The sequence below is a fragment of the Aulonocara sp. 'chitande type north' Nkhata Bay genome, linkage group LG11, assembly GCF_057382095.1.
Source record: "Aulonocara sp. 'chitande type north' Nkhata Bay isolate Kocher_YH1m ecotype deep benthic linkage group LG11, A_spYH_male_GT1.1, whole genome shotgun sequence".
Classification (NCBI taxonomy): Eukaryota; Metazoa; Chordata; class Actinopteri; order Cichliformes; family Cichlidae; genus Aulonocara; species Aulonocara sp. 'chitande type north' Nkhata Bay.
Window position 1 is genome coordinate 24,033,370 of NC_141354.1, and position 25,817 is coordinate 24,059,186.

Sequence of the window (25,817 nt, forward strand, 5' to 3'; positions counted from 1 at the left end):
CATTTCAATTTTATAAATGTGATAAAGCAGCCGATTTCTGAATGCTTCCTCACAGAACAACTGTCCAGGCTGAACATGTCCTTACTCAGTGTGTGGCAAACGGTTTTATCCTTTTATCACAATATACAAGGAAACTTCTCGTATTATTCATATTTGTCAGACTATAATTAACAAGTTATTTTGTGTGCTGATTGCTCTAACGTTTACTGTTTACTTTTTACACCCTGTTAATTGGCCATGCTTGAAGTAGATTACAAATCAGAAAAATGAGCTGGTTTTGTCTATTACTGCTTAAACATTTTTATCATCATATACTGTGTATTTTAAACCAAAAAGTGATCAGGTTTTGTTGTTTTGTTGTTTTTTGTTTTTTTTGGGGGGAGGGGGGGGGGGGGGGGGGGGATTCCTGACCAAGCATCAGACTGAGAGTTGGGAGCAAGAGTTTGTTGTTGTTGTTGTTGTTGTTGTTGTTGTTGTTGTTGTACAATTGTAATACTGCATCTTCCTTCAGGCCTGGATTTAATGGAGGGTGACATTATGATAGTAAGCAATCCTTGAAATAACGTCCTAGAGTCTAAGTTAAATAGTCTTTATCATAGCAGTAAGTCATGATCACAATCAACTCTTTAAAGTTTAACTTTTAAATACAACAAGCAACTGTGGATTATATTGATAATTAATTTCGTTAACTTCCATTTTTGAATATTGTGACTGGTATATTGTGACTTCCAGGAGATGTAATATTCTGGAAGCCCTGGATGTAGAACACAAGCGCATAAAATCCACAGTGTCATCTTAGAGTAGAACAGACACTCAGCGTGATCAATAACACATTTGCAAAGAGATATGGATTATTAGGTGATCATTAGCTGCCTGGAACAGAAACCTCCAAACAAGTCGAACAGAGAATCACTGGATCTGTATCTGGAAGTTTGTAATGGAGGATATAAGTACATTGTAGTTGCTATGGATCATTTCACCCAACAAGTCAGCAAAAACTGGAGCTGAAAAGATCTTTTTAGACTTTGTACTCAAGTATCATCATCAGGGAAATGAGTTGGCCATTATGGAACAATATCGCAGCATCCAAGCCTGACAGACAAAGCCTTGTTATACAACTGAAAACAGTCAAAGGTGAGAGATTTCATTGATCAGTCCTCTTTTCAAACATTTTTACAAATAAAAGAAAACAGAAGATTTGATGAAGTAGACGACTGAGATCCATATCCACAGCCAACTCCCACAACAAAATATTTGTTTCACATCAGAGACAGAGGAAAGATAATATAGTACCTTAGGTCATCTATCGATTACACAGAAAAAAAAAAGTTCTCCACTAAGAGTAAAAGACAAAAGTTCATAGTCAAATGTTGAGTTTATCATTGTTATCAACTGTTGTTCATGTTTTCCTGGTAAAAATTAGGTGTGAAGTGGAATGTCTTTAAGTAATGCAAACACTCGGGATTTTTTAATGTCACAGACATCAGATAACAGGAAATGATGACGTGGGCTAAAGCAGGAACAAATCTAGATAGAATATGCGTGACTCCCTAATGTGTCAAGCACGTAGCTTTAGTTGTATAAAACTGGTTCTAACACTCCTGTCACAGGTACAACTTCTCATGCAGATGAGGAAGAGACAAGCGTGGGACAAGGTAAAGACAAGTTTCATATTTCTATAAGAACAAACATAAAGTTTGATATATCTTTAATATTTACATATTTTTTAATTTTGTGATTGCTTTTTCCTCATTCTTGGTAGAATCTCTATTGATTTAGGTTTCATCAAAGACGCACCATGAGGATGAAAGAATGTGTTTTTATTTTTGTGATCATGGCAATTTCTGAAGCATTCTCCTTAAACCCAGTAAGTGATTAGTTGCATAGTGATATTTCAGAAATCGTAAATATCAATATGCAAAGAGAACTTAAAGAGATTTTTTTTTTATTATTTGTCTGGTTTGTTTTGTAATCAAGTTTGTTGAACAATAATACTGAATATTAAATATCAGCTACAAACAATGATTTTGGTTTTTCAAAAAGAAAAACAAAAATTGTAATTTTGCATGTTGACCAACAAGTATGGAGTGTGTTTTCTATCAAAGCTTAAAATGAAAAAAAAAAAAAAAAACATTTATTCACAGTACTACATACAGTATGTTAAATGATGGAACATTTATTTTAATATTATATTGATATTTTTACAGAATGGGCCAGAAATAGTGGGTAAGTTCTATTTTTTTAATTTTCCACATCATTTGATGAAATTCAATTTTTTTTTAATATTAAAAAAAAACTGTATACAAAAATACCTCATCTGTTTTTGTAGATGTTGGTGAAGTGAAGGACATTCCTGAAATAAACAAGGGTAAAGTTCAACATCTACTTATAACTAAACCTTTTTATAAGGAGATTTTTGTTCTTCATGCAACTGTACTTGAATATTAGTGACTTGTTTCTAATTTTTTAAATTTTATCTTAGAATTTTTACATGATGATATTTTGGAGGTGAGTTTTTTTGTATGAAGATAAAAATGTATTTGTTCTAAAAACATCTGTGTGCATAGTAACTTTGCATTATGTCACAATATACATGTTTCTTACACTTTAGCCTATAGGCAAGCAGAGGAGTACCATTATTAATGAAAACATCCTGTGGACATCTCCAGTCCCCTACCTCTTAAATAATGACCTTGGTAAATATGTATTTTCTTATAAATACACCTGAAAGAAGTCTTTATTTCTTTATTTCTATGGGAACACATCTTTGTGATGTCATACCTGAAAATGCATTTTTTCCATGTCAGCTGGACGCTTTTGACACATAGAAGCCACATATTGAAAAAAAATACAGCAGCATGTGCGAGTGAACAGAGCTACTTTAATGGAATAGTTTTGCAAAGCAACCACCCACGCCTTTGCTAAAATTTTTATAGCTCCATGCTTTATAGCCTTACAGTAAAATGCATGGGCAAGGCTAAGGACCTTTATTGGTTGTCTAAAATATCTTCTTCTTTTCTTTTAATCTCTATAACACAACAACGGTAGACATTAATTCTAAAGGAGTCATTCTGAGAGCCTTTGACCAGTTCAGATTGAAATCATGCATTGACTTCAAACCAAGGGACTCTGAGGACTATTACATTTCTGTCAAACAGTTAAATGGGTATGTTTTTCTGCTCTTTGTTGTTGTTGTTTTTAAAAATAAAATTTTCTACTTAGCTGTAATTAGCATAAATATTCTAAAAATGACTATGCTGATTTTTCAATTAGACTTTTTGTTCGTTTAGCTTAGTTTAATTTGTGATATATATATATGTGTGTGTGATATACTTCTGCTCTTGCTCTTGACGAAGGCGGTTGCACTTTTCTCCTCTCCTCCTCCTCCTCTCCCTTAGCTTCCCTGCTTAGCCTCTTGTGTCCTTGTCTAGTCTCGTGTTTTTTTGTATTACTTTTCCCAGGAACACTCACTCACAGTCTGTTCTCTAAAACCTAAAAGAGGAATTATGGATTGGATCAACTGGTCCCTAAATGCAATTGACACCCCTTTCTCAACGAGAAGTTTGGGCTTGGGTGAGCCTGAGTGCTGAAGATATCTACCTATTTGGAACCATGGTAACAGGGTTCTGGCTGATCGGAGCTGGCTTGGCCCTGACTTATCGAAGAATTAAGAAAGCGGAACCGGCTGTTCAAACCCCTACAAGGCTGCCCACTGGGATTGAAACGATGTGATTGAAACGATTGCTGCACTCAATGGGCTCATTGAGTGCAGCACGGATAAGATCTTGGAAAGGCTACGGCTGCTGTGAATACTCAGAATAAGATCTCTGACTGCAGACTGGATTACATCTCAGAGGGCTAGCTCGGAAAAACATCTCTGAACGCAAATTGGATGACATCTCGGGGAGGCACACTGTCGTGAGTTCTCAGAATCGGCTCCTTGAGCACAAGAAATGACAACATCACAGAACGCAAGTATGGCGAAGCTCGCGGCTCTCCAATGGGAGATTGAGAGACCAGTGTTAGACTGTAGAACTGCTTTGAAATTCATATGAGCTGTTCGCACTAAAGTAAGAAACACCATCACTTCATGTTGATACCCTCTCGGCGCCAGCTGCGGTCGTAAGGTTGCAGCCGAACAAAAACACCCTGATAACGACTGTTTAGACTGTTCCTTCCCATTCCATGCAAGGCCACCTGGGTTGGCTGGAAGACTGTTTACTTAGCCTAGCAGGGCGAAGGACACTGTCTCAGCTGAACTCTGGACACACACACACATACATATACACTGATATGCACACACTCATCCCCCCTTCCTTTCCAAATGCCTTCGACGCTTATTCCCTTCCGATGCTGACGGTGGATCAAGGAGACCAGCGCACAGGCTGCAGGACCGGATACTGTCTAAATCAGCTGTCTCTCACCCTTTACCCACCCCTGTTGCTTGTCATGTGTTTCTTTGGTGTATTAAGAGTTTTTTCATGTGCTTTGTGCAGAGGTGTTTTTTTCTGTTCTCAAACTGTTGGAGCTCAGTCTGGGGGGGGGAGTTATTTTTTCTCCTTATCTTTCCTCATGTGGTGCATTTTCCATTGTTATACCTCTCTGACCTGTCTTCCCCATGTGATGTTTTGTGTAATGTATGTATGGCTGGAGGGTAAGATGGCGCCGCCATTGCGCGCAATAGGTCAGCAGCCTTATGAAATTCCCCCTTATGGGACTAATAAAGGTATATCAAATCAAAATATATAGTTCTAGCAAAAGAACAAGATGAATACAGTGAAATTTTTAAGAATGGTTATGTTTTTGTTATTTCTTTTCTGATTTATTTAATTGTGATTTTATAGATTAAACTAAATAAATTAGAGAATACATAACTAGTTATAGGACAAATATTCATCAGTGTTCTGCCTTTAATTTCAGATGTTGGTCATACATTGGGAAAGCATCCCGTGGACAGGAACTCTCCATTGGAATAGGCTGTGGTTACATTGCAATTGTTGAACATGAGTTCCTTCATGCTCTTGGCTTCTACCATGAACAGTCCAGATATGACAGAGATGATTATGTGACGATTAACTTTGAAAACATCCTAGAGGGTTTGGTTAACACTTATACTAATTATAACAATGTTAATGTCTTTGTTCAATATTTCTATTCAAATACTTATCTTAAAGCTGTATAAAGCAGTCTGCATAAATGTAATAACCACTCTGAAATTGTTAACATAAAATCATAACTATTTAATAATCTGAGATTGAGTCATAAAATCAATGAAATCACTATAGTGAGTATACAAAATATTTCCTTTTATGATTTGACCTTCTCTCATATTATCAAAATATTTTCAGTTAAGTGTACTGTATCTGATGTTTGACTTTTATATATGATTTTTATAGCTTACAAGCACAATTTTAGAATAGTCGGCAGTGATGAGAGCACCACCCATGGAGTCCCATATGACTATTTGTCCGTGATGCACTATGGCAAAGATGATTTCACCAATGGCAATGGATCTACAATTATCACCAAAGACCCCAAATTCCAGAATCTTATTGGTCAACGACTGGAAATGAGCACTAGTGATGTTCAGGAGCTGAATCTACTCTACAAATGCAGTAAGTGCTCAAAGATTATGGGGACCAGCATCCAGTTTTAGGAATACTCTGGGATTACTGGTTAAAATTACTAAGGACACCGTGAGAATATTGTGCTCTTAACCAATAGAAAGTAACCATTTTCTTTCTCACACTCACATTTGTAAATAGTTTTTACATTGTTTTTAGAGTTACTACGCGCATTTAAACTTAGTAGGGCTCTTTACTAGGGGTTTTTACTTGTATTCATGAGGCCATAAATTTATATATTATTGAATTCCAAAATATCTATTATGATCACTTTTTGAACTGGCACAATGATCAAGTCTATTTGTTTTAAGAAAAGTTCAACAAGTCACAATTATGATTTGAAAATGGTTTAAACAAACAGACAACCATGCTCATATTTGCACCTATGGCCAATTTATAATCAGCAAATAATCCCACTCTATTTGTTTAATTCATACAAAAATCAACATGCCAGGATTGCTATGTGTCAGGCTGCAATTTCAGCAATATCACGGGTACTCCAATAATCAACTTTCTGTTGCTCATTGTCAGTAATTAACTAAGCCTAAAGTGCTGAATGTGTGTAGAAAATTGCTCACGTGAAAACAGTTCACTCCCTTGAGATGACAGTTTTGTGAGTTGACAATTTTGCCTTTTCCCTCCAACCTTCCTTGAAAAAAAAAACTTGCGCTTTTAATTGATCTCTACAGGCTCATCCATTGCCTTTAAGATGTACTGTGGCTTTACTAATGGGACCATGTGTCAAATGAACCGCTGTTCAAAGAGTGGCAATGGCTGGGAAATGGTAACTGGTGTTTATGGTGGTCCCAGCTCTGACCACACCAATCTGCCCAGTGGAAATGGTAATCAAGGTAAGGTTTCAAATATTGCATTTTTTTATTGCAGTGTTTAATATACAGTTTTAAATGGAAAATGTAGTTTTCCACCTCAGCATTACTAACATCAAAAGTAAGCTGCCAGAGATAATAATAAATACTTTTGATACTTAAAATTTAAAGATAATTTTGAACTGTATTGTAGGTCAGGATGCGGGTTACTTCATGTATGCTAGCACAGGACCAGGTCAGGAGGGAGACTCAGCCTGGCTGGAGACAAAGAGGATGAGTCCCCAGAGGGAGTGTCATGTCCAGTGTCTGCAGTTCTACTATTACCACAATGGGAGCCAGACAGACGAACTTAACATCTGGATCAGAGAGTTTCAAGATGAATGGGACTCCACAGGAACTCGCTACCTCATGGGACAGATCAGTGGTAATGAATCATTTGCGTGATTATTTATGATGATTTTCTCCAGAGAAAGTATAAATGTTTCATATTTCACATTTTGTCATGAAGACATACGTCACATTCACCTATTAATCTAAAAATTCTAACTTCAGGTCCACCAACATCTCACTGGACTCTCCACCATGTTCCTCTAAATGCCACCAAGCAGTTCCAGGTGGAGTTTGAGGTTCGTAAAGGAGCAGGAAACTCTACAGGTGGCTTCTCTATTGATGACATCAATCTGTCAGAGCTCGAGTGTCCAGATGGAACCTGGCAGATTAATGATTTTGAGAGATTTTGGAACAGTACTCATACTCCGGCCCTGATATATAGCCCAAGGCAGTATTCCAGTGAGGGCTATGCTTACCGGGTAGCGTTATATCTAAGGCAGACAGATTTTGGAGTATATGTGCATCTTGTCTCTGGTGTCTATGATGACCAACTGAAATGGCCTTGCCCACAAAGGCAATTTACTGTTCAAATGGTGGATCAGAACCCCAACATCCAGCTACAGATGTCAAGCCAAATGAGTCTCACCACTGACCCAAATCTGCTCACCACCACTGGTACGTTTGCAGAAAAATGAAGTAATGCTTAAAAAATCTACTAACTAAATTATTGACCACTATGTTACATATGCTTTCTATAAATAGGTGTTCCCTTTTGGGGAAAACCTCGTGATGTTGGAATTCAAATTGTTGATGAGAACAATGAGCTCATCTATGCTAATAACCTGTATGGTAGATATTATTTTGCATCTTTGGAAGACATCAAATCCAGAGATTATCTCAAGGGAGGGAGTGCCATTTTCATCTTCAGTGCACAAGGCAAATTTAAATATTTTCATTGTTAAATTTAAATATTGTACTTGAAACTTTTACAACAGAAATGCATGAAGTGATGCAAGTTTCTGTATACATATTTTAAATTTCTTCTTTCAATAGATCTCACTCCTCTAGTTAATGGAAGTTCACTGCCATGTCTTCAAGTGAGAACAGTTAATATTACACATCCTCCTGGAGACCAGGATAAAGGACCTTGCTCATCACGGTACAAAATTTATTAAATTAGGATTCATATGAAGAGAAAACATATCATATGAAACAACATACAAATTCATAAGAAAATAGCAGTAAGCAGTTTGTATGTCTGTTGTTACTAGATCTGAAAGCTAGTGCACACTAGTGCTAGAAACTCTAGCACTGACTTCTGCACCCATGAAAGTTTTAATAGACCTCTCGAAAATGCTTTTACAGGATCTCAACCACCACAATTCCAATTCCAGACACAACAGATGGCAGGTACTCCACATTTTTTTTAATAAATAGAATGTGTTTCTTGCAGCCAGAAACACTAAAACTCTTACACACATAAGAATTTTGACCTACCTGTTAAAAATACTTTGTTGTTTACAGGATCTCACCTACCACAATTCCAATTCCAGAGACAACAGATGGCAGGTACTCCACATTTCTCAAACATTTTCAGTTTTTTTTTTAATAAATAGAATGTGTTTCTTGCAGCCAGAAACACTAAAACTCTTACACACATAAGAATTTTGACCTACCTGTTAAAAATACTTTGTTGTTTACAGGATCTCACCTACCACAATTCCAATTCCAGAGACAACAGATGACAGGTACAACAATCATCTGTTTGTAAGATCGTGTTGTTGTCACAAGCTGTAAACTCTGCTGGACCTGAAATTTTAGACATTCTACTGCTGAACACAGTATAATTTTGTGCTCAACACAAAAAGCTTTATTTAAGGATAGTCATCAGCAAAACTTATAGTGAAGCAGCACATGCAGAGGCTTGGTGTACCAATGGAGGAATAGGGTGAGATGGTGAAAGCTGATCTGCAGTGGTGAACACTTAATGGAGTAGACAAAAGAAAAAGCTCATTTTGGAAGCTTTAATCATTTCAATATTTGATGCAGGATTTGAAATCAACATGTTATTTTCACATACATACCGTATAATGCTTTGATTTACACATGACCTTGCCCAGTGATGATGATGACACTAGTAATGCTAATATTAAAGTCTTTTGTCTCTGCCCATGTATTTCTTGCATGGGTAATAATGATTTATGCAGTGACCCACAAGAATATAGTCACCAGCCAATCAGAATGTCTGTAATTCACATTTGCCATAATAATGAATTGTTTTCAGTACCAATGTGTAAAATTACAAGACAACTGAGTGTATTATTTGTTGCAGCTTACAGCACACATAGATTATGCCCAGTAAAACACAACAGTGCTGATGGCGATGTACACCTTCTTCTGAAATGTATAACTCATTTAATTCCTTAATTCGTTTCTTTGTGTTTTAGCCTTTTTGGATTCTCTCCTGGTATGATGGCCTCTCCTTTCCTCACACTCCTGCTAGCGCTGCTGCTTTTGATACCCTGATGTGTATTTCATCCACATCTGGAATCTTTACATGAGCAGCACAATTGACGCTGCCAGATTACTTTTTGTTATTTTTGGATTTTGCTTCTGTATGACCTGATAACTATCTGTTCCTTTTTGATTTATTATAGATGTTTCTAATATAATGATTTGCTTTTTTGGTGGTGAAACCTTTCATTGTGGTTGTTGGTTTAATAATAATCATTTGCAACAATGTTTTCATTTTGTGTATACAATATAGCGACTAAAATAAAGCAAGCAAAAAATATGTAAAATATGTGTAGCTTTTAAACTGCTTTTGACCAATATCAATTTATAATCATATGACAGTTTTGTTTACTGCAGTTTTCAATCATGTGCAGTCCACATAGTTTGAAGTTACTATAATATAGTGTGTGTGTGGGGGGGGGGGGACTATACTACTATGATTAGCAACAGTGTGCCTTCTTGGATGTTGGCGTACCGATGCTCAACAAAAATAAATAAATAAATAACCTTTAAAACAAAATGTAAATGAACTCTTCTTGTGATCAATTTAGTTTCATTGATTTTACACACATATAATTTCTTTGGTTTGGCACCCATGAACGACAGCTTTTCACACACTCCCCCCTTCTGTTCTCCCATCTCACTATAAAAAAGGAAAATCTCATTAGTCCAATCACCTCCACCTACAGCCTCCCTTGCACCACCCTTCCCCTGCAGCTGACCCAGGGACCACAGCTCCACCACACACAAACATTCTTGGTTCATGGTTTTTTTCAGCGTTACTTGGATTTTAATCATTTGGCAGTGGTGAACATAATTTACTAAGATAGAGAAATTAATTATTTTGACTCATCATGGCAGCATGGAATCCCAGTGGTGATAGGATTAGGGCAGGATCCCCAAGGGTCTAGAGTCTAGACACTGGTAGTGGTGAAGACGAAGATGAGGACTGGAGCTCTGAATGACTTGGATATGGTGGATATGCTGAGGAAGTGGGTTGCATAAACGAGAATCTGAAAGGCAAAATGGAGGGCACTGAAACCACACTGAGTGCAGGTTGATTAGCTAAAAAAGGGACAAGAAGATGATTGGATTAGAGTAATGTCTGTACTGAGACTGACGTTTGTAATGAGCTTTTTACATAAGTATTAACAGGATGCTTCTCTACCTCAGTAAAATGATTGAATGATCCAGACCAAACCACCAAAAGGTGGGGCTGATGTCACTTGGCAATATAAGGTATTATGTCTATCAAACACACACAGGCACACAACTACGCCAAAATGCAGATTGCACTGAAGTATTCCCATATGGTAATACTTCATTGCAATGACGTTTCATAATAAAACATTAATAATCACATCTTTCTTGTATAACAAATATCTGCAAAGTTAGTATGCCTTTGTTGATTACTAGTCACTTCCTAAAAAAGCTTAAGCTGTGACATTATTTTCATACATAAGATACCTTTTGGCTTTCAAGTGATGCAGGAGATATGTGTGACTAAACCATGACATCATGCAACTCCACTCAGGATCACTCATAATGCAGCGATTTTAACTTAACCCTTGGATGTATAAGTGAGTCAAAAATGACCCTGTCGGGTTGTTTTTGCTTGCAATACTTTTGTAATGAAAAGTTGTAATTATTTCATATTCTAGCTAAATATTTAAATATTTAAATTACCTTTTGTACATTTTACAACATTTTTGTTTTTGTTTTACTACTACAAACTTCCATAAGTGAGTCAAAAATGACCCCCATTCATTTCCTATGGAATTTCATATGAACCTTTGATTCTTATCAACTGTCAGGAATATATACCAAATGGACCATAAAGAGTGTCACTGCTTAAGAATAATATTTTACACAGCAATAACCAGTGTTGGGGAGTAACGGAATACATGTGAATGTGTGCGTGAATGGGTGGATGACTGGATATGTAAAGCGCTTTGGGGTCCTTGGGGACTAGTAAAGCGCTATATAAATACAGGCCATTTACCATGTACCACCGTTACGTACACTCAACAAAAATATAAACGCAACACCTTTGTTACTGCTCCCATTCCCCATGGGATGGACGTAGAGACCTAAAATTCATTCCAGATACACAATATAACCATCCCTCCCAAACAGTGGTCACAAATCAGTCCAAATGTGTGGTAGTGGGCACATCTGCTATATTGAGATAATCCATCCCACCTCACAGGTGTGCCACATCAGGATGCTGATCTGACATCATGAGTAGTGCACAGGTGTACCTCAGACTGCCCACAACAAAAGGCCACCCTGGAATGTGCAGTTTTTTGCGCTATTGGGGGTCTGGGGACCCAGAACCGGTCAGTATCTGGTGTGACCACCATTTGCCTCATGCAGTGCAATACATCGTCGCATGGAGTCTATCAGATTGTCAATTGTGGCCTGTGGAATGTTGGTCCACTCCACTTCAATGGCTGTGCGAGGTTGTTGGATATTCGTGGGAACTGGTACACGCTGTCGTATACGCCGGTCAAGCACATCCCGAACATGCTCAATGGGTGACATGTCCGGTGAGTATGCTGGCCATGCAAGAACTGGGACATTCTCAGCTGCCATCTGCCCTGAACAATGTGAACCATGATTCATCCGTGAAGCGCACACCTCTCCAACGTGCCAGACGCCATCGAATGTGAGCATTTGCCCACACAAGTCTGTTACGGCGACGAGCTGGAGTCAGGTCAAGACCCCGATGAGGACGACGGGCATGCAGTTGAGCGTCCCTGAGACGGTTTCTGACAGTTTGTGCAGAAATTGTTTGGTTGTGCAAACCAATTGTTCCAGCAGCTGTCTGGGTGGCTGGTCTCAGACGATCTTGGAGGTGAACCTGCTGGATGTGGAGGTCCTGGGCTGGTGTGGTTACACGAGGTCTGCGGTTGTGAGGCCGGTTGGATGTGCTGCCATATTCTCTGAAACGCCTGTGGAGACGGCTTATGGTTGATAAATGAACATTCAATGCACGGGCGACAGATCTGGTTGACATTCCTGCTGTCAGCATGCCAATTGCACGCTCCCTCATTGCTTGTGGCATCTGTGGCATTTTGCTGTGAGACAAAACTGCACATTCCAGGGTGGCCTTTTGTTGTGGGCAGTCTGAGGTACACCTGTGCACTACTCATGATGTCAGATCAGCATCCTGATGTGGCACACCTGTGAGGTGGGATGGATTATCTCAATATAGCAGATGTGCCCACTACCACACATTTGGACTGATTTGTGACCACTGTTTGGGAGGGATGGTTATATTGTGTATCTGGAATGAATTTTAGGTCTCTACGTCCATCCAATGGGGAATGGGAGCAGTAACAAAGGTGTTGCGTTTATATTTTTGTTGAGTGTATTTAAAATACAAAATATGAGTAACTGTATTCTGTTACAGGTAACGGAACGTTACAGGTAAAAGGTGGTATTTAGAATACAGTTACTTTGTTGAAATAAGTGGATTACACGGCGGTACTTTCTTGTTTCATATTGTGGCGGGTCAGGACTGTTTGGGTTTTGTTTGACAGCTACGTTCTGTAGTTCCAGGCGGCAGCGTTACGGTTGCCATGGTTACAGGGTGACGCTCTCGCTCTGCGTGCTTCCTGGGTGAGAGAGCGCCTTTGTTGTTGTGCTAAGCTAATAGGCAGAATGCAGAATGTAGCTTCATGGGCAGTGTAGTCCGTGCTGCAGGGAGAATGGACTCGTTGTGTGTCTTTGAGCGTGAGGTGGGAGAAAAAGGAGAGTCGAAAAGCACGACTATTGTGGGGACTCTACAATAGGACAAGGTCGGCATCCCTCCTCTGATGAAGTCTTCCAAATTCAGGGAGGTTTACAGAACATTGGTTTTCAGTGGCAGTCTTATCATGGTTAGCTATGTCAGAAAGAAAAGAATGGCTGTTGAACTCCTGAGCACGATGTAAGGGGAAGAACACAACTGATCACATTCTCATTCTACCATGGACAAGATGGTTGTCACCTACACCTGCACCTACAAATGTAAAACATAGAGATGGCCCATGGTGCTGTGGCACAACTTGACATTGGTTTACTTTCTTTTTCACATAACTGTAGGGGTGGAACATACTGGCAGTCAGTTACTGTACATGGAAGAATGTACACTATGTTGTACATTTGGGAAGAGATATGAAACTTCCTTAACTGCAACAGTGACTACCTGTTTGGATTATTAATGAAATCTAAAGACTGTCTTACACAATGCTGCCACCGTGTGACCAACCTTAGTAACATCAGCTGAACCTCTGGCAGCTAGGGATGGGTATCGTTTAGGTTTTATCCGAACCAGTACCAAACCGGTACTTTTGAAACGGTGCCGGTGCTTAAACAGTGCTCGAACCGGTGCTTAAAGAATGGAGAACACAAAATTGGTCCAAAAACCTCTCATGTTCAGCTGTTTTTTTGTAAAATGATAACAATGTTAGCCTTTTCTGCAGCTATAGGGAATTTATGGCATCACTCTTTGTTGGAAGCAGTGCTTAATCAATGGAAAAAACACAAACTTTGTCCAAAAACCTCTCATGTTTAGCTGTTTTCCACTTTTTCTTTGGTCATTTTAGCCTTTTTGGCCAGGGTGAAGGGAGTATCTGCCATCAAACAAGAAGACAGCCGCATGTAACTATGACAGTGTTTGATAGATCACCTTACATGCATTAATTTAATAACGTGGTTAGCTTACACACGAACAACATTAAGCTACTCATGCAGAGAAGAACGGCTGCTGCTGCATCATCATCCATCATCATTTCTGCTACACTGGCAGGGCTAGGGGCCAGGACTCTACTCTTCGGGTTTTTGGGGGATGTTGCTAACTCTGGGTCCGATAACAGGCAACCCACCCACAGTAGATGTGCACGGTGTGAGGTCTCGCAGCAAGCTACCAAATACGGCGCATTTCTCGGCTTTTAACAAAATGCTTTACGTTGCCCGTTGATTCATCAGATTCGAGTTTGCACAGTATCACCTTAAAGCACTTGTTGCAGGCTGCTGAGTTTGCATCTTTTGCTGTGAAGTACAGCCAGAATTTGACCGCTTCGCTTTGGGCATTTTTAATCTGTAGCTCTCCTCTAAAAGAACGTACGTACCTGGGCCCACCTACTATCCTCAGAAAGGTAAAATGATTGGCTAGAATCCAAAGTGTATGACATCTCAGGAAAAAAAAGCACCGAAATAAAGCACCGAAATGTGCGTTGCTTTTCGGTCTGGTTACTACCGTTTATGTCAGAACCGGTAGCCATCCCTACTGGCATCCCACTTGAAATGCACATTTCAACACTCAGTTCACAACAGATAAACAAAGAGCAGATTTACCTCCACCCAAACATTTTTAGAGAAGTCTTACTTCATCCAAGTGGTAAACTAAATTATGAAATCTTGTGTTAACACATATGTATATTTTATTATTTAAATTTTTGACACCTGTTAAACAATACGTAAACGTTACTTTGGTTAACTGCAATTCTGAACTGTGACAAATCTAAATAGTTAGGAGTTTGAACCTATTCAAATATAAAGAAAGCACTATTATGTTTAGAAACACTGTACGTTCATGGGTCTTGGTGATTTGCTATATCAAAAATAATGTTAATAACAACTTTTTAAACCTTTAATAATAACATTTAATTTAAAAAATAAACATTTTAGAGTACATCATTGGTCCTCTATGTTTTTCAGCAGTACTTGGATACCTGTCTGGCCAGGAAAGATCTGGAAAGTTTCTGTTCTCTCCAAAAATGTGAATTAACAAACATGCTTGTAAAACATAAAAATCATATATAATTTACAACTAATGTTCCCTCTGTGTCTGAGCGAACGCACAAACTCCCTGTGTAGTATGTTAACACTATTGGAAATAAAAATAACAATTTTAAAAACACAACTTCTTTTTTTTTCTTTTTTGTTTTTTATAAAGCTCTGACTTGTAGTATGAGTATGAGTATGTGGTCTGGGAGAGAGTCCTGTAACTCTCTGTCTGCAAAATACAGTATATAAAGACCAATTTTGGGCAATTAATTATATAGTTAATTCTTCTTCTTCTTCTTCTTTCTGTTTTTTTTCTTCTTTTTTTTTCGCCTGTCCCGTTTGGCTCTTTTGCCATCAGAATTATTGTCTAAAGGCGAAGAAAGTTGCCCAACGGATTTACTTTACCAAATGGACCCTCCCAGCCTTGCGGTAATGGTCTATTTGATTCACCTTTTATTGTTTATTTTATTTTATTTTCACTTTGCTAAACACGGGACAGACTTGACTGGGGAAAAGAAAGGGGAGAAAGAAAGAGGGAAAGAAAAACAGCAGGGAAGAGGAAAGATGATAAGGGGCAAACAACAAAAACCAACAAAATAAGCAGACAAAAAATACATGTATCAATCACCTGGATCACCTGTTGAGAAAGAAAAAAGAGAAAACAAGCAGAAGAAAAAAAGAGCAATATAATAAACATCACGATGATCTATGGCAGGGGTGTCTAAACGTTTTTCCACTGAGGGCCACAAACATAGCAATATAGGAGGGGCTGGGCCACTTACTAGAAATTAGGTAAATAACCTTAACTTTAGTATATTAAAGTTAGAAAAATCACTTAAATGTGGTCAAATATGTTATATTGTTAAATATAATTAAAGACAAAACTGCCTTCATCACAGCTTTCCATAAATTGATCTTTATTGATTTATTCAGAAAAAGCTTTGGTAGCTCATTCTCAGAACAGCAGCCTCAGATTTCTTCTTTAGACAGAAGATTTACAGCACAGAGAAAAACAATAAAGGGGAAAATGGGATGGGTAAATTTCAAGCTTGTTATTTAAGTTATTAGGCTTAGCAACATATCTATTAACTTTCATTTGAATCTGTTATCAACATTAACAGACTGAACTGGACTTAATAACAGGAGTGCATATAATATTAGTAAATTATTATGTAAATCGGGCCATCCAGCTGTGGTGCTGATCGCCACTCGTGCCAAAAATCGTGCGTGTGCTGTGCACAGCGGTGTGTACTCCGTGTGTTAAAAAGAAAAACGCAAAAAGGAAAAACGCAGAAAGTGGTGCGCAAAAGCAGCGTAGTGACAGAATTGATGCGCATTATTGATATTTGAAGCATGTGTACCTGCACATGCATGCTTACTGCATACTGTGGAATATATTTTTTACTCACCTAAAGCGCTCGTGCTCTCGTCCACTCCCCGCAAAAAAAAAGAAAGCAGCTGTGTGGTGTCTGTGGCATCGGTGCTCTCATCGCATGGAGTAAAAATCAAAAGCACAAGCTTTATCAGACAGTTGCAGTTTAATGTTGGCTGACAAGTCTTCAGTGTGTCGCACAACTGGATTTCTGGACATGCTGACATTGTTGAAGTCCTGCACTTTTTTCGGGCACATTATTTCGGTGACTTTAACGAGGCCGTGTTTTATGAGGTCTCCATCTGAAAAAAGCTTGCCTTGTCTTGCGATGAGTTGGGCGACCTCATAGCTGGCTATTTTAGCCTTTTCCTGGACTTGTTGAGCACAAAAGAAATACTGTTGCTGACCCTGCAGGTCATTTGCTTTCATTTCTGCTCTCGCTCAGCACCAGTGTAGGATGCATAAGCCTGATGTTTGGTTTCATAATGACGTCTTACATTATACTCTTTCATAACTACCACAGCTTCAGTGCAGATCAAACAGACATTGAATTCTTTGGGTGGCTGGCCTCACCCTTAGAGATAGGGTAAGAAGTTCGGCCATCCAGGAGGGGCTCAGAGTAGAGCCACTGCTCCTCCACATTGAAAGGAGCCAGCTGAGGTGGTTCGGGCATCTGACACGGATGCCTCCTGGGCGCCTCCTGGGCGAGGTGTTCTGGGCATGTCCCACCGGGAGGAGGCCCCAGGGCAGACCCAGGACACGCTGGAGAGACTATGGCTGTATCCCAATTCAGGGTCTGCAGCCTTAAAGTACGCAGCCTCAATGATCCTCAAGGGCCGCGTACTCAAAGACCGCTAATGCCAGAAGTGCGAGGCTTGTGAAATGGGACGGTCTAGCCTCCGTTGCGCTGCCCAGGTTGCCTAGCAACCATGATACTAACAGCTGGAAACGTGTCATACAGCTTTGTTTAACAGAAATGAAGGAGAAAATCTTTTTTTCATTTGTTTGTTTCTTTCTACATGAGCTTTGATCATTCTCTGTAAGATTAAGCTCAGCTATTGAACGGCGTATATTTTAAAGTAAAGGCTTTAAAACCAAGTTAGTACAAACGTCACTAATGTCACATAACTTTGCCGACATGTGGCCAACAGTAATGTTTAATGTTCTTTGTTATTAAACATTTGCACATAAATAAGTGACATAATATTCAGTACTTACTTAAAGTTTACTCTTCGGCTGCCCCTCATCCGCCATTTTTTTTTCGGCAAAATTATCCACACCCACCGCCGCGCTATGCATTCTGGGATTGACCGTATTTATTACCATGTTCATAATTTTGTAAGCGTAGTCTTTGTACTAAGAAATTTTTCTTTAATCAATTATCTCATTTAATTACTGAGTTTGGCAAACAACAAAGTTTGTTGCAGCTGCTTACCTAAAAATGCTGCAGAGGCGTTTTTTAAACAAACATTTCAAAATATTTAAAGAAAAATCAGCTGTTCTGCATCAAATCTGATGCCACACAAATTATTTGTGCTACTCCAAAAAATAATTTCTGTCCACTATGAAATAAAGGAGAACACAGCAGAGAACAACACCCTGATACCTGCAGGCCTGACAACAGGAGATGTTTCACTCCTGTAACACCTGTAACATTCAGCAGTCGCCTCGTTGTTCTGACGCACACAACAAAACTATAGAATACACTACACACTAACTACACAAGATTTGCGTTAAACGTCGCAAATCTCTCACCTCCCAAAACCGCCGTCACTCCTAAAACTTCTTCCCGTTTCTTAACAACTAAATGCCATGTTTTGATTGGTCGACATGGTACATTTTTCGACCAATGGGAAAGGGTGGGGGTGTTTTGGTTTCATCTTTGCTCACAGGCGGAGAGCGCTTTCCAGCTTTTTCCTTATAAAACGTAGTTTTTATCTTTTCTTCCCGCAGTAAATATAAACAACGATAGTATTCAAGAAGAAAACCAAACGTTGCATATATTTTTATCATAACTCTGGTTTTACGTGGCCTGTCAACACAATTTAAAAACTGGTATAAAGTCCACATTTTTTCCTTCAATTGTTCCGTCTGTCCTGCTCACATCTCCAATGGTTGTACACATTGTTATTAACGTGGCTTCACTTCACATCAGCCACGCTGCTTTGCTAGATAAAACACTGGTCTTGCACATAAGGACGCTGTGTACATACGTGAATGTGAATCGCGTGATTGGTTGGACTATGGGATAAGGTGGCATCGTTCTAATCTAATCTCTCACCCCAACCTGTCGCAGCAGATGGCCGCCCCTCCCTGAGCCTGGTTCTGCCGGAGGTTTCTTCCTGTTAAAAGGGAGTTTTTCCTTCCCACCTTAGCCAAAGTGCTTGCTCTTAGGGGGTCATATGATTGTTGGGTTTTTCTCTGGATCTAGTGTACAATATAAAGCGCCTTGAGGCAACTTTTGTTGTGATTTGGCGCTATATAAATAAAATTTAATTGAATTGTATTAATCCCATACTGGAGCAGCCAGTCACTTACTGACTAACACTGCAAAACAGAATTGTTAATGTATTTACTTTAATTTCAATTCAGGTTAGAAATTTTTTTTTGTGCGCAGCAGTCTTAGCTAATTATAGGCCAATCTCCAACCTTCCTTTCATATCAAAAATCCTTGAAAGAGTAGTTGTCAAACAGCTAACAGATCATCTGCAGAGGAATGGTTTATTTGAAGAGTTTCAGTCAGGTTTCAGAGCTCATCACAGCACAGAAACAGCTTTAGTGAAGGTTACAAATGATCTTCTTATGGCCTCTGACAGTGAACTCATCTCTGTGCTTGTCCTGCTTGACCTTAGTGCAGCGTTCGATACTATTGACCATAATATCCTAGTTTTTAGATGTTCTAATCGCTATTAGAGCGATTAGAACATGCTGTAGGTATTACAGGTACTGCACTGCAGTGGTTTGTATCATATCTATCTAATAGACTCCAATTTGTTCATGTAAATGGAGAGTCCTCTTCACACACTGAGGTTAATTATAGAGTTCCACAGGGTTCAGTGCTTGGACCAATTCTGTTTACATTATACATGCTTCCCTTAGGCAGCATCATTAGAAGACATAGCATACATTTTCACTGCTATGCAGATGACACCCAGCTCTATCTGTCCATGAAGCCAGATAACACACACCAATTAGTTAAACTGCAGGAATGTCTTAAAGACATAAAGACCTGGATGGCCGCTAACTTTCTGCTTCTTAATTCAGATAAAACTGAGGTTATTGTACTCGGCCCTGAAAAGCTTAGAAATATGGTATCTAACCAGATTCTTACTCTGGATGGCATTACCTTGGCCTCCAGTAACACTGTGAGGAACCTTGGAGTCATTTTTGACCAGGACATGTCCTTCAATGCACATATTAAACAAATATGTAAGACTGCGTTCTTCCATTTGCGCAACATCTCTAAAATTAGAAATATCCTGTCTCAGAGTGACGCTGAAAAACTAGTTCATGCATTTATTACTTCCAGGCTGGACTACTGTAATTCATTATTATCAGGATGTCCAAAAAACTCACTGAAAATCCTTCAGCTAATCCAAAATGCTGCAGCAAGAGTACTGACAGGGACTAGAAAGAGAGAGCAGATTTCTCCTGTTTTGGCTTCCCTTCATTGGCTTCCTGTTAAGTCCAGAATTGAATTCAAAATCCTGCCCCTCACATACAAGGTCTTAAATAATCAGGCCCCATCTTATCTTAATGACCTTGTAGTACCATATCACCCTATTAGAGCACTTCGCTCTCGCTCTGCAGGCCTACTTGTTGTTCCTAGAGTATTTAAAAGTAGAATGGGAGGGAGAGCCTTCAGTTTTCAGGCCCCTCTTCTGTGGAACCAGCTTCCAGTTTGGATTCGGGAGACAGACACTATCTCTACTTTTAAGATTAGGCTTAAAACTTTCCTTTTTGCTAAAGCATATAGTTAGGGCTGGACCAAGTGACCCTGAATCCTCCCTTAGTTATGCTGCAATAGACGTAGGCTGCCAGGGGATTCCCATGATGCATTGAGTTTTTCCTTTCCAGTCACCTTTCTCACTCACTATGTGTTAATAGACCTCTCTGCATTGAATCATATCTGTTATTAACCTCTGTCTCTCTTCCACAGCATGTCTTTTATCCTGTCTTCCTTCTCTCACCCCAACCGGTCGCAGCAGATGGCCGCCCCTCCCTGAGCCTGGTTCTGCCGGAGGTTTCTTCCTGTTAAAAGGGAGTTTTTCCTTCCCACTGTCGCCAAAGTGCTTGCTCATAGGGGGTCATATAATTGTTTTTCTCTGTATCTATGAAGCGCCTTGAGGCGACTTTTGTTGTGATTTGGCGCTATATAAATAAAATTGAATTGAATTGAATTGAATTGAACGCAGATTTTTGCTGCGCAGAGACCGTGCCATCAGTGCGCAATTGCCCTTCAGTTTTAATAATTGTACAGTAGTTCAATTTTCCAATAGTTTTGCCAAAGTAAGCAAGACCACATGTGCAATATATCATCTTTAAAACACTGGTAGCTACACATGCAGTCACATGCCTAACCTATTTGAAAACGGTGTGTGGATGACAACAACACACTGGTTTTCTTATGTTAAAGGTTCAATGATTCTTAATTATCATTCTTCACAAAGAAGCTTGACAGAGCAAGATGTTGTTACTCGAATCTCAGTGCTAATAATCGTTAAAATAAGTAATGACCTAAAAAGTAGAATAAAATTAATTAAAAAATACATAAATAAATGTAAAAATAAAAATAATATAAAATCACGACTTATAATATAAATAAATGACCTACTAAATAATAGGTCGTTATTACTAGAGAAAGAGCATATGTCTCCTATATTGGCTTCACTTCACTGGGTCCCTGTAAATCCAGAATTGAATTTAAAGTCCTAATCAAATACAAAGTCATGAATAATCAGGCCAAATATCATTGGGCCAGATACTAACCCCGATTTGCTCTTCGATGCATCCATTAGAGTATAAATATGTATGAGTGTAAGTTAGTTAAAGCAGCGGTCCCCAACCTTTTTTGCGCCACGGATCGGTTTATGCCCGACAATATTTTCACGGACCGGCCTTTAAGGTGTCGCGGATAAATACAACAAAATAAAACTAGTACCGGTACCAAAAAAAAGAAGATTTATTCATAACACATGTGAAAAGACCCAGGAAAACCGAGTTAACAATAAAAATGATAACAAAATAACGCTCAAAACCGATAAAAACCCTGAAAACCATACATTTCGCACCTGAGCCTCAACTCTCACGGCCCGGTACCAAACGACTCACGGACCGGTACCGGTCCGAGGCCCGGGGTTGGGGACCGCTGAGTTAAAGCACTGACAAAAAGCATAGAGTGCTCGTGTGAATGGGTGTGTATGGGTGAATGCAGCGTGCTGTATAGAGTAATCCAGGAGAATAGAAAAGGGCTATATAAGAATCAGTCCATTTACAATAAAAAGCACATTGAGTTGACTGTTGTTGTGACTTGATATTGTATAAACAAATGGTAAATGGCCTGCATTTGTATAGCGCTTTTCTAGTCCCTAAGGACCCCAAAGCGCTTCACACTACATTCAGTCATTCACCCATTCACACACACATTCACACACTGGCGATGGCAAGCTACCCACCCTGGAGCGCACTGACAGAGGCGAGGCTGCCGGACACAGGCGCCACCGGGCCCTCTGACCACCGCCAGTAGGCAAACATGGGGTTAGTATCTTGCCCAAGGATATTTGGCATGCAGCCAGGAGACAGCCTGGGATCAAACCACTGACCCTCTGATTAGTGGCTGACCTGCTCTGAACTTAATTGAACTGACAGAGTTGATTACCTCAAAAAAGGAAGAAAGTAGATTACTGGATTTGTGTAGTGATGTTAGTATTGTGTTTAATCGTCTGCAGTTCACTTTAATGACTCTGCATATTATGTCATGTTTTCGTTTTTTTCATCTGAGGCTGCATTTAAATCATATTAGAACCTGGTAAAGACCCCACATAATTATGCTTTTTAATATGGTCTCAAAACTTAGAACTGAAAGAAGTTTTACTTTCATTGGTGGAACATACTGGCAGTATAGTTATGCGGAAGAATGTAAAATACGTTGTACAAATGGAAAAGATAGTAAAGTTCCTCCTGAATGATTACTATTTAGATTATTATATCAAGATATAAGGTTAGGAAACTATGGTAAAGGTCCTAATTTTGCCCTTGTTTTCTTTCTTTCTTTCTTTTTTTTAACAAAGCACGTTAAATGCACAAGCCATGTAATACGGTCACCAGTGATGTGTATCTATAAGGAGAACTGTGTCAGGATGCTTCATCTGTGACCCAGGATTTTGCGCTTGTTTTTTGTATTTTTGATTTCTTATGATGTATTGGAGAAATGTTACGTTCTAGTGTTTATTATTAGTATGTCTCAGGTAGTTATCACCCATGTTTCCTTGTTTAGGTGTCCTTTTCTGTTTCCTGCCAAGTCTGTCTTGTCCTCTATGCATGACCTTTAGCTATGTCTGTGCCTCATCCCCTTTATCATATTCTCTTATCTTCCTGTATGCACAACATACTGTACATTCTTGCACGTAACTGCCAGCATGTTGCACCATAGTTTTGTGAAAAAGAAAGTAAACTTTCTTTCAGTCCTACGGTTTAATGTATGAGGGCACTGTGTGATATGTAAAACATAATTGAAAGAGGAATCATTTCTTGTTATCATGAATCAGTCATCTCTATCTGAAAAAACTACTTCTCTCAGCAGCCATCAAAGGAGAATATAATTTGTTTTTACAAAATGTGATTCAGCTAAAATCACGGCACCATGAGTGATTGATACTGACTACCCGTGGTAGGCAGAAACAAGAATTTTCCACTAGTCCTGTAAACCACTTGTAAAGAATTATGGATACACCTTCACCATCCAGGAAACCAACAACTGCAAATCATAGCATGCAGAGGGGAAATCAAAAAGAAGCCAACTAGTACAGCAGTGCCAATGCCAAATATCCAGACTTCAGTGGCAAAAGCACCCTTTTCTTTTTTAATTCATCAACATGCATTTGTTTGGACAGATTTGCAGCAAAGCCATTTCCAAGGCATGTTGAGTCCAATGGGTAGCTGAAAAAGGCATTACGGTTTTCAGAGACCTAACACACAGTGCTTTGACAACATGGCAACCATGTAAAATGTTTGTCACAATAGGAATCTTTCCCACTACCCTGAAACGGTTATCTCCCATGGAGCAAGAAACATGTGTCTGTCCATCAGCGTATTTTCTGAACTGCTTACAAGTTCACTTCTTATTGGTCCAGAGTTAAGAGGCTTTTTAAATGGAGAGGAAACAGGGATAATCTCTTTTCTTTTTTTCTGAATACTTTGCGTCTCATAGACGTACTTGAGAATTTGTTCCACAGTTTTCTGTGGCCTCTGCACAGTGTTCTTCAGTTTTCCCAGGAAGGTTTCAAATGGGAATCAAGAAATGCTATCCAAAAGGCCAAAATGTTCTGTATCTTGTGCAAGGTGTATTAAAGAATATACATTATAGCTACCAAATTCAAGACCATAAATAAAACCATATGTGTTTTTACAAGCTGCTTCAAAACATCCCCTGCATGACCACAGTTATCAATACACAAATTGGGACTCAGAGCGATTACCCCCAGGCACACAAGGTGCATATAGTCTAGCACAAAACCTGAGACTAACCCTACAACCAGCTTATTCAGATGTGACACCCCAGCCTAGTGCTCTTTGTAGGCCAAGTCAAACTGCACTTTGATTACTCCAGGGAGTGACACCAGCAAAATTAAACCAATATACACATATTAATAATATATTTATGTAATAGTGTGACAATGCAATTTATAAGCAGCCATTAGTTAAAGTCATAATCAAAACAGCAAATAACTCGTGTTTTGAGGAAACTGCAAACCCTCCTGGCCAATAATCACACAAGCTGTAAATGCAGGAAAAAGGAATTCTAACAAAGTAACATTAACACAGGTTAAAAACAGAGGGCCACAGCAATCACAGTAAAAGCAGTTGGGACTGTGGCCCTACAAGACCGTTCAGTTCCCCTTAAATAATCAGTTTCCTTTGTTTTGGGAGCAGGCACAGCAGCCAGAGATGGATTCTACAGTCAGTACACTATTTCTGATCAAAATTCTCTCTGCAAAAAAACACTGTGTGTAAAAAAAATTGTATATTTTATTTGCTTTTCTAGGAGAATAAAAACAGTGACAATAATGATGATGATCTTCTGTGTTCTGCAGAGAAAGTGTGCTCATTGATCTGCCTTTCTGACTGTTGTGCGTGCTCCCAACACAGGGGAACTACTTCTTGCTCAAGGCCGTTTTTATATACCCCTACCCTCATTGCACTGTGAGATGGCATTAAAAGAAAAACGTAAGAAGGTTACATGCAGCTATATTCCTCTAAAAAAATCTAGAACCCAGTAAAATTGGTCTTGTACAGACATTTATTAATGCTAATCTTATAAAACAACAAGATAACACAGTAATACTTATACTCAGCTGAGGTAGTTAAACTCAGTTGCCTGTTCAACCTACTTCCTATATCTTATCCATATGGTACCCATAGAACATAGCCCATCTGGGCTGGCTCATGTGGGTCCTCAGTGGGTCTGCCCACTTGGAACTCCCACAGCCCTAGTAAATTCCACATGGGGTCATACTGGTATTTGCTATTTGCAAATGTAGAACACAATCACATAAAATCCACAGTGTCATGAAAAGATCTTTGTAGACTTTGTATTCAACTATAATAATCAGGGAAAGGAGTTTGCCATGATAGAACAATATTGCAGCATCCAAGTCTGACAGAGCCTCGTTATGCAGCTGGAAACAGTCAAAGCTGAAAGAGTTAACTGAACACTACTCTTCATGCTTGAAAACAGAGAGAGCCAAGTTGAACTGGAAAAGTTTCTTAGTCAAAAATGTGTAGGCATAGAACACTCTTTAAAGTTTCTGTTACAAAGGTGGAGCCAGGAAGATGAGGACTTCTTGTCGTAACAGTCAGAGAGAGGCCCAGGTCAGATCTGAGTTCTACACAGGTACCTGTACTATCCTGTTAGTCTCTGCCCATGGAAGAAAAGAGGCTAGAGAAAAAGCAGGCAAAGAAGAAATATAACCAACTAGTTTGAATCTCAAGCCAGGTCACAAACCAGCTAAGAGTGAAGGCAGAGAAATTCCAGCCAAAAGTGGCTAAAAGTACTGGTACACGTGTCCAGGTCTATGTGTTAATAGACCTCTCTGCATTGAATCATACCTGTTATTAATCTCCGTCTCTCTTCATCCTGTTTTCCTTCTCTCACCC

The 25,817-nt window shown here is 39.1% G+C and overlaps 1 protein-coding gene across 3 annotated transcripts; it reads left to right on the top strand.

The window, feature by feature from the left end:
- The first annotated feature begins 1,651 nt into the window (after nucleotides 1-1,651).
- Nucleotides 1,652-9,307, top strand: LOC147318997 (meprin A subunit beta-like). 3 transcript variants are annotated; one of them, XM_086309951.1, is made up of 17 exons: nucleotides 1,652-1,867; nucleotides 2,208-2,226; nucleotides 2,330-2,368; nucleotides 2,483-2,508; nucleotides 2,612-2,696; nucleotides 3,049-3,166; nucleotides 4,921-5,096; nucleotides 5,397-5,615; nucleotides 6,314-6,475; nucleotides 6,645-6,875; nucleotides 7,004-7,456; nucleotides 7,544-7,717; nucleotides 7,835-7,940; nucleotides 8,147-8,191; nucleotides 8,306-8,350; nucleotides 8,485-8,529; nucleotides 9,229-9,307. In XM_086309951.1, the coding sequence occupies exons 1-17, from the start codon at nucleotides 1,799-1,801 to the stop codon at nucleotides 9,305-9,307; spliced, it is 2,091 nt and encodes a 696-aa protein (XP_086166077.1). In that variant the 5' UTR covers nucleotides 1,652-1,798. The 3 variants fall into 3 exon arrangements, with proteins under 3 accessions (XP_086166077.1, XP_086166078.1, XP_086166080.1); XM_086309952.1 differs by lacking the exon at nucleotides 8,306-8,350; XM_086309954.1 differs by lacking the exons at nucleotides 8,306-8,350; nucleotides 8,485-8,529 and having other exon boundaries at nucleotides 6,314-6,466.
- The last annotated feature ends 16,510 nt before the right edge of the window (nucleotides 9,308-25,817 follow it).

Bases quoted from the DNA above. Each gene is read 5' to 3' on its own strand.
- LOC147318997 (XM_086309951.1), top strand. From the start codon at position 1,799: ATGAGGATGAAAGAATGTGTTTTTATTTTTGTGATCATGGCAATTTCT. The intron at 2,369-2,482 runs GTAAAGTTCAAC...ATTTTATCTTAG, and splicing joins CATTCCTGAAATAAACAAGG to AATTTTTACATGATGATATT. The intron at 6,876-7,003 runs GTAATGAATCAT...TTCTAACTTCAG, and splicing joins CCTCATGGGACAGATCAGTG to GTCCACCAACATCTCACTGG.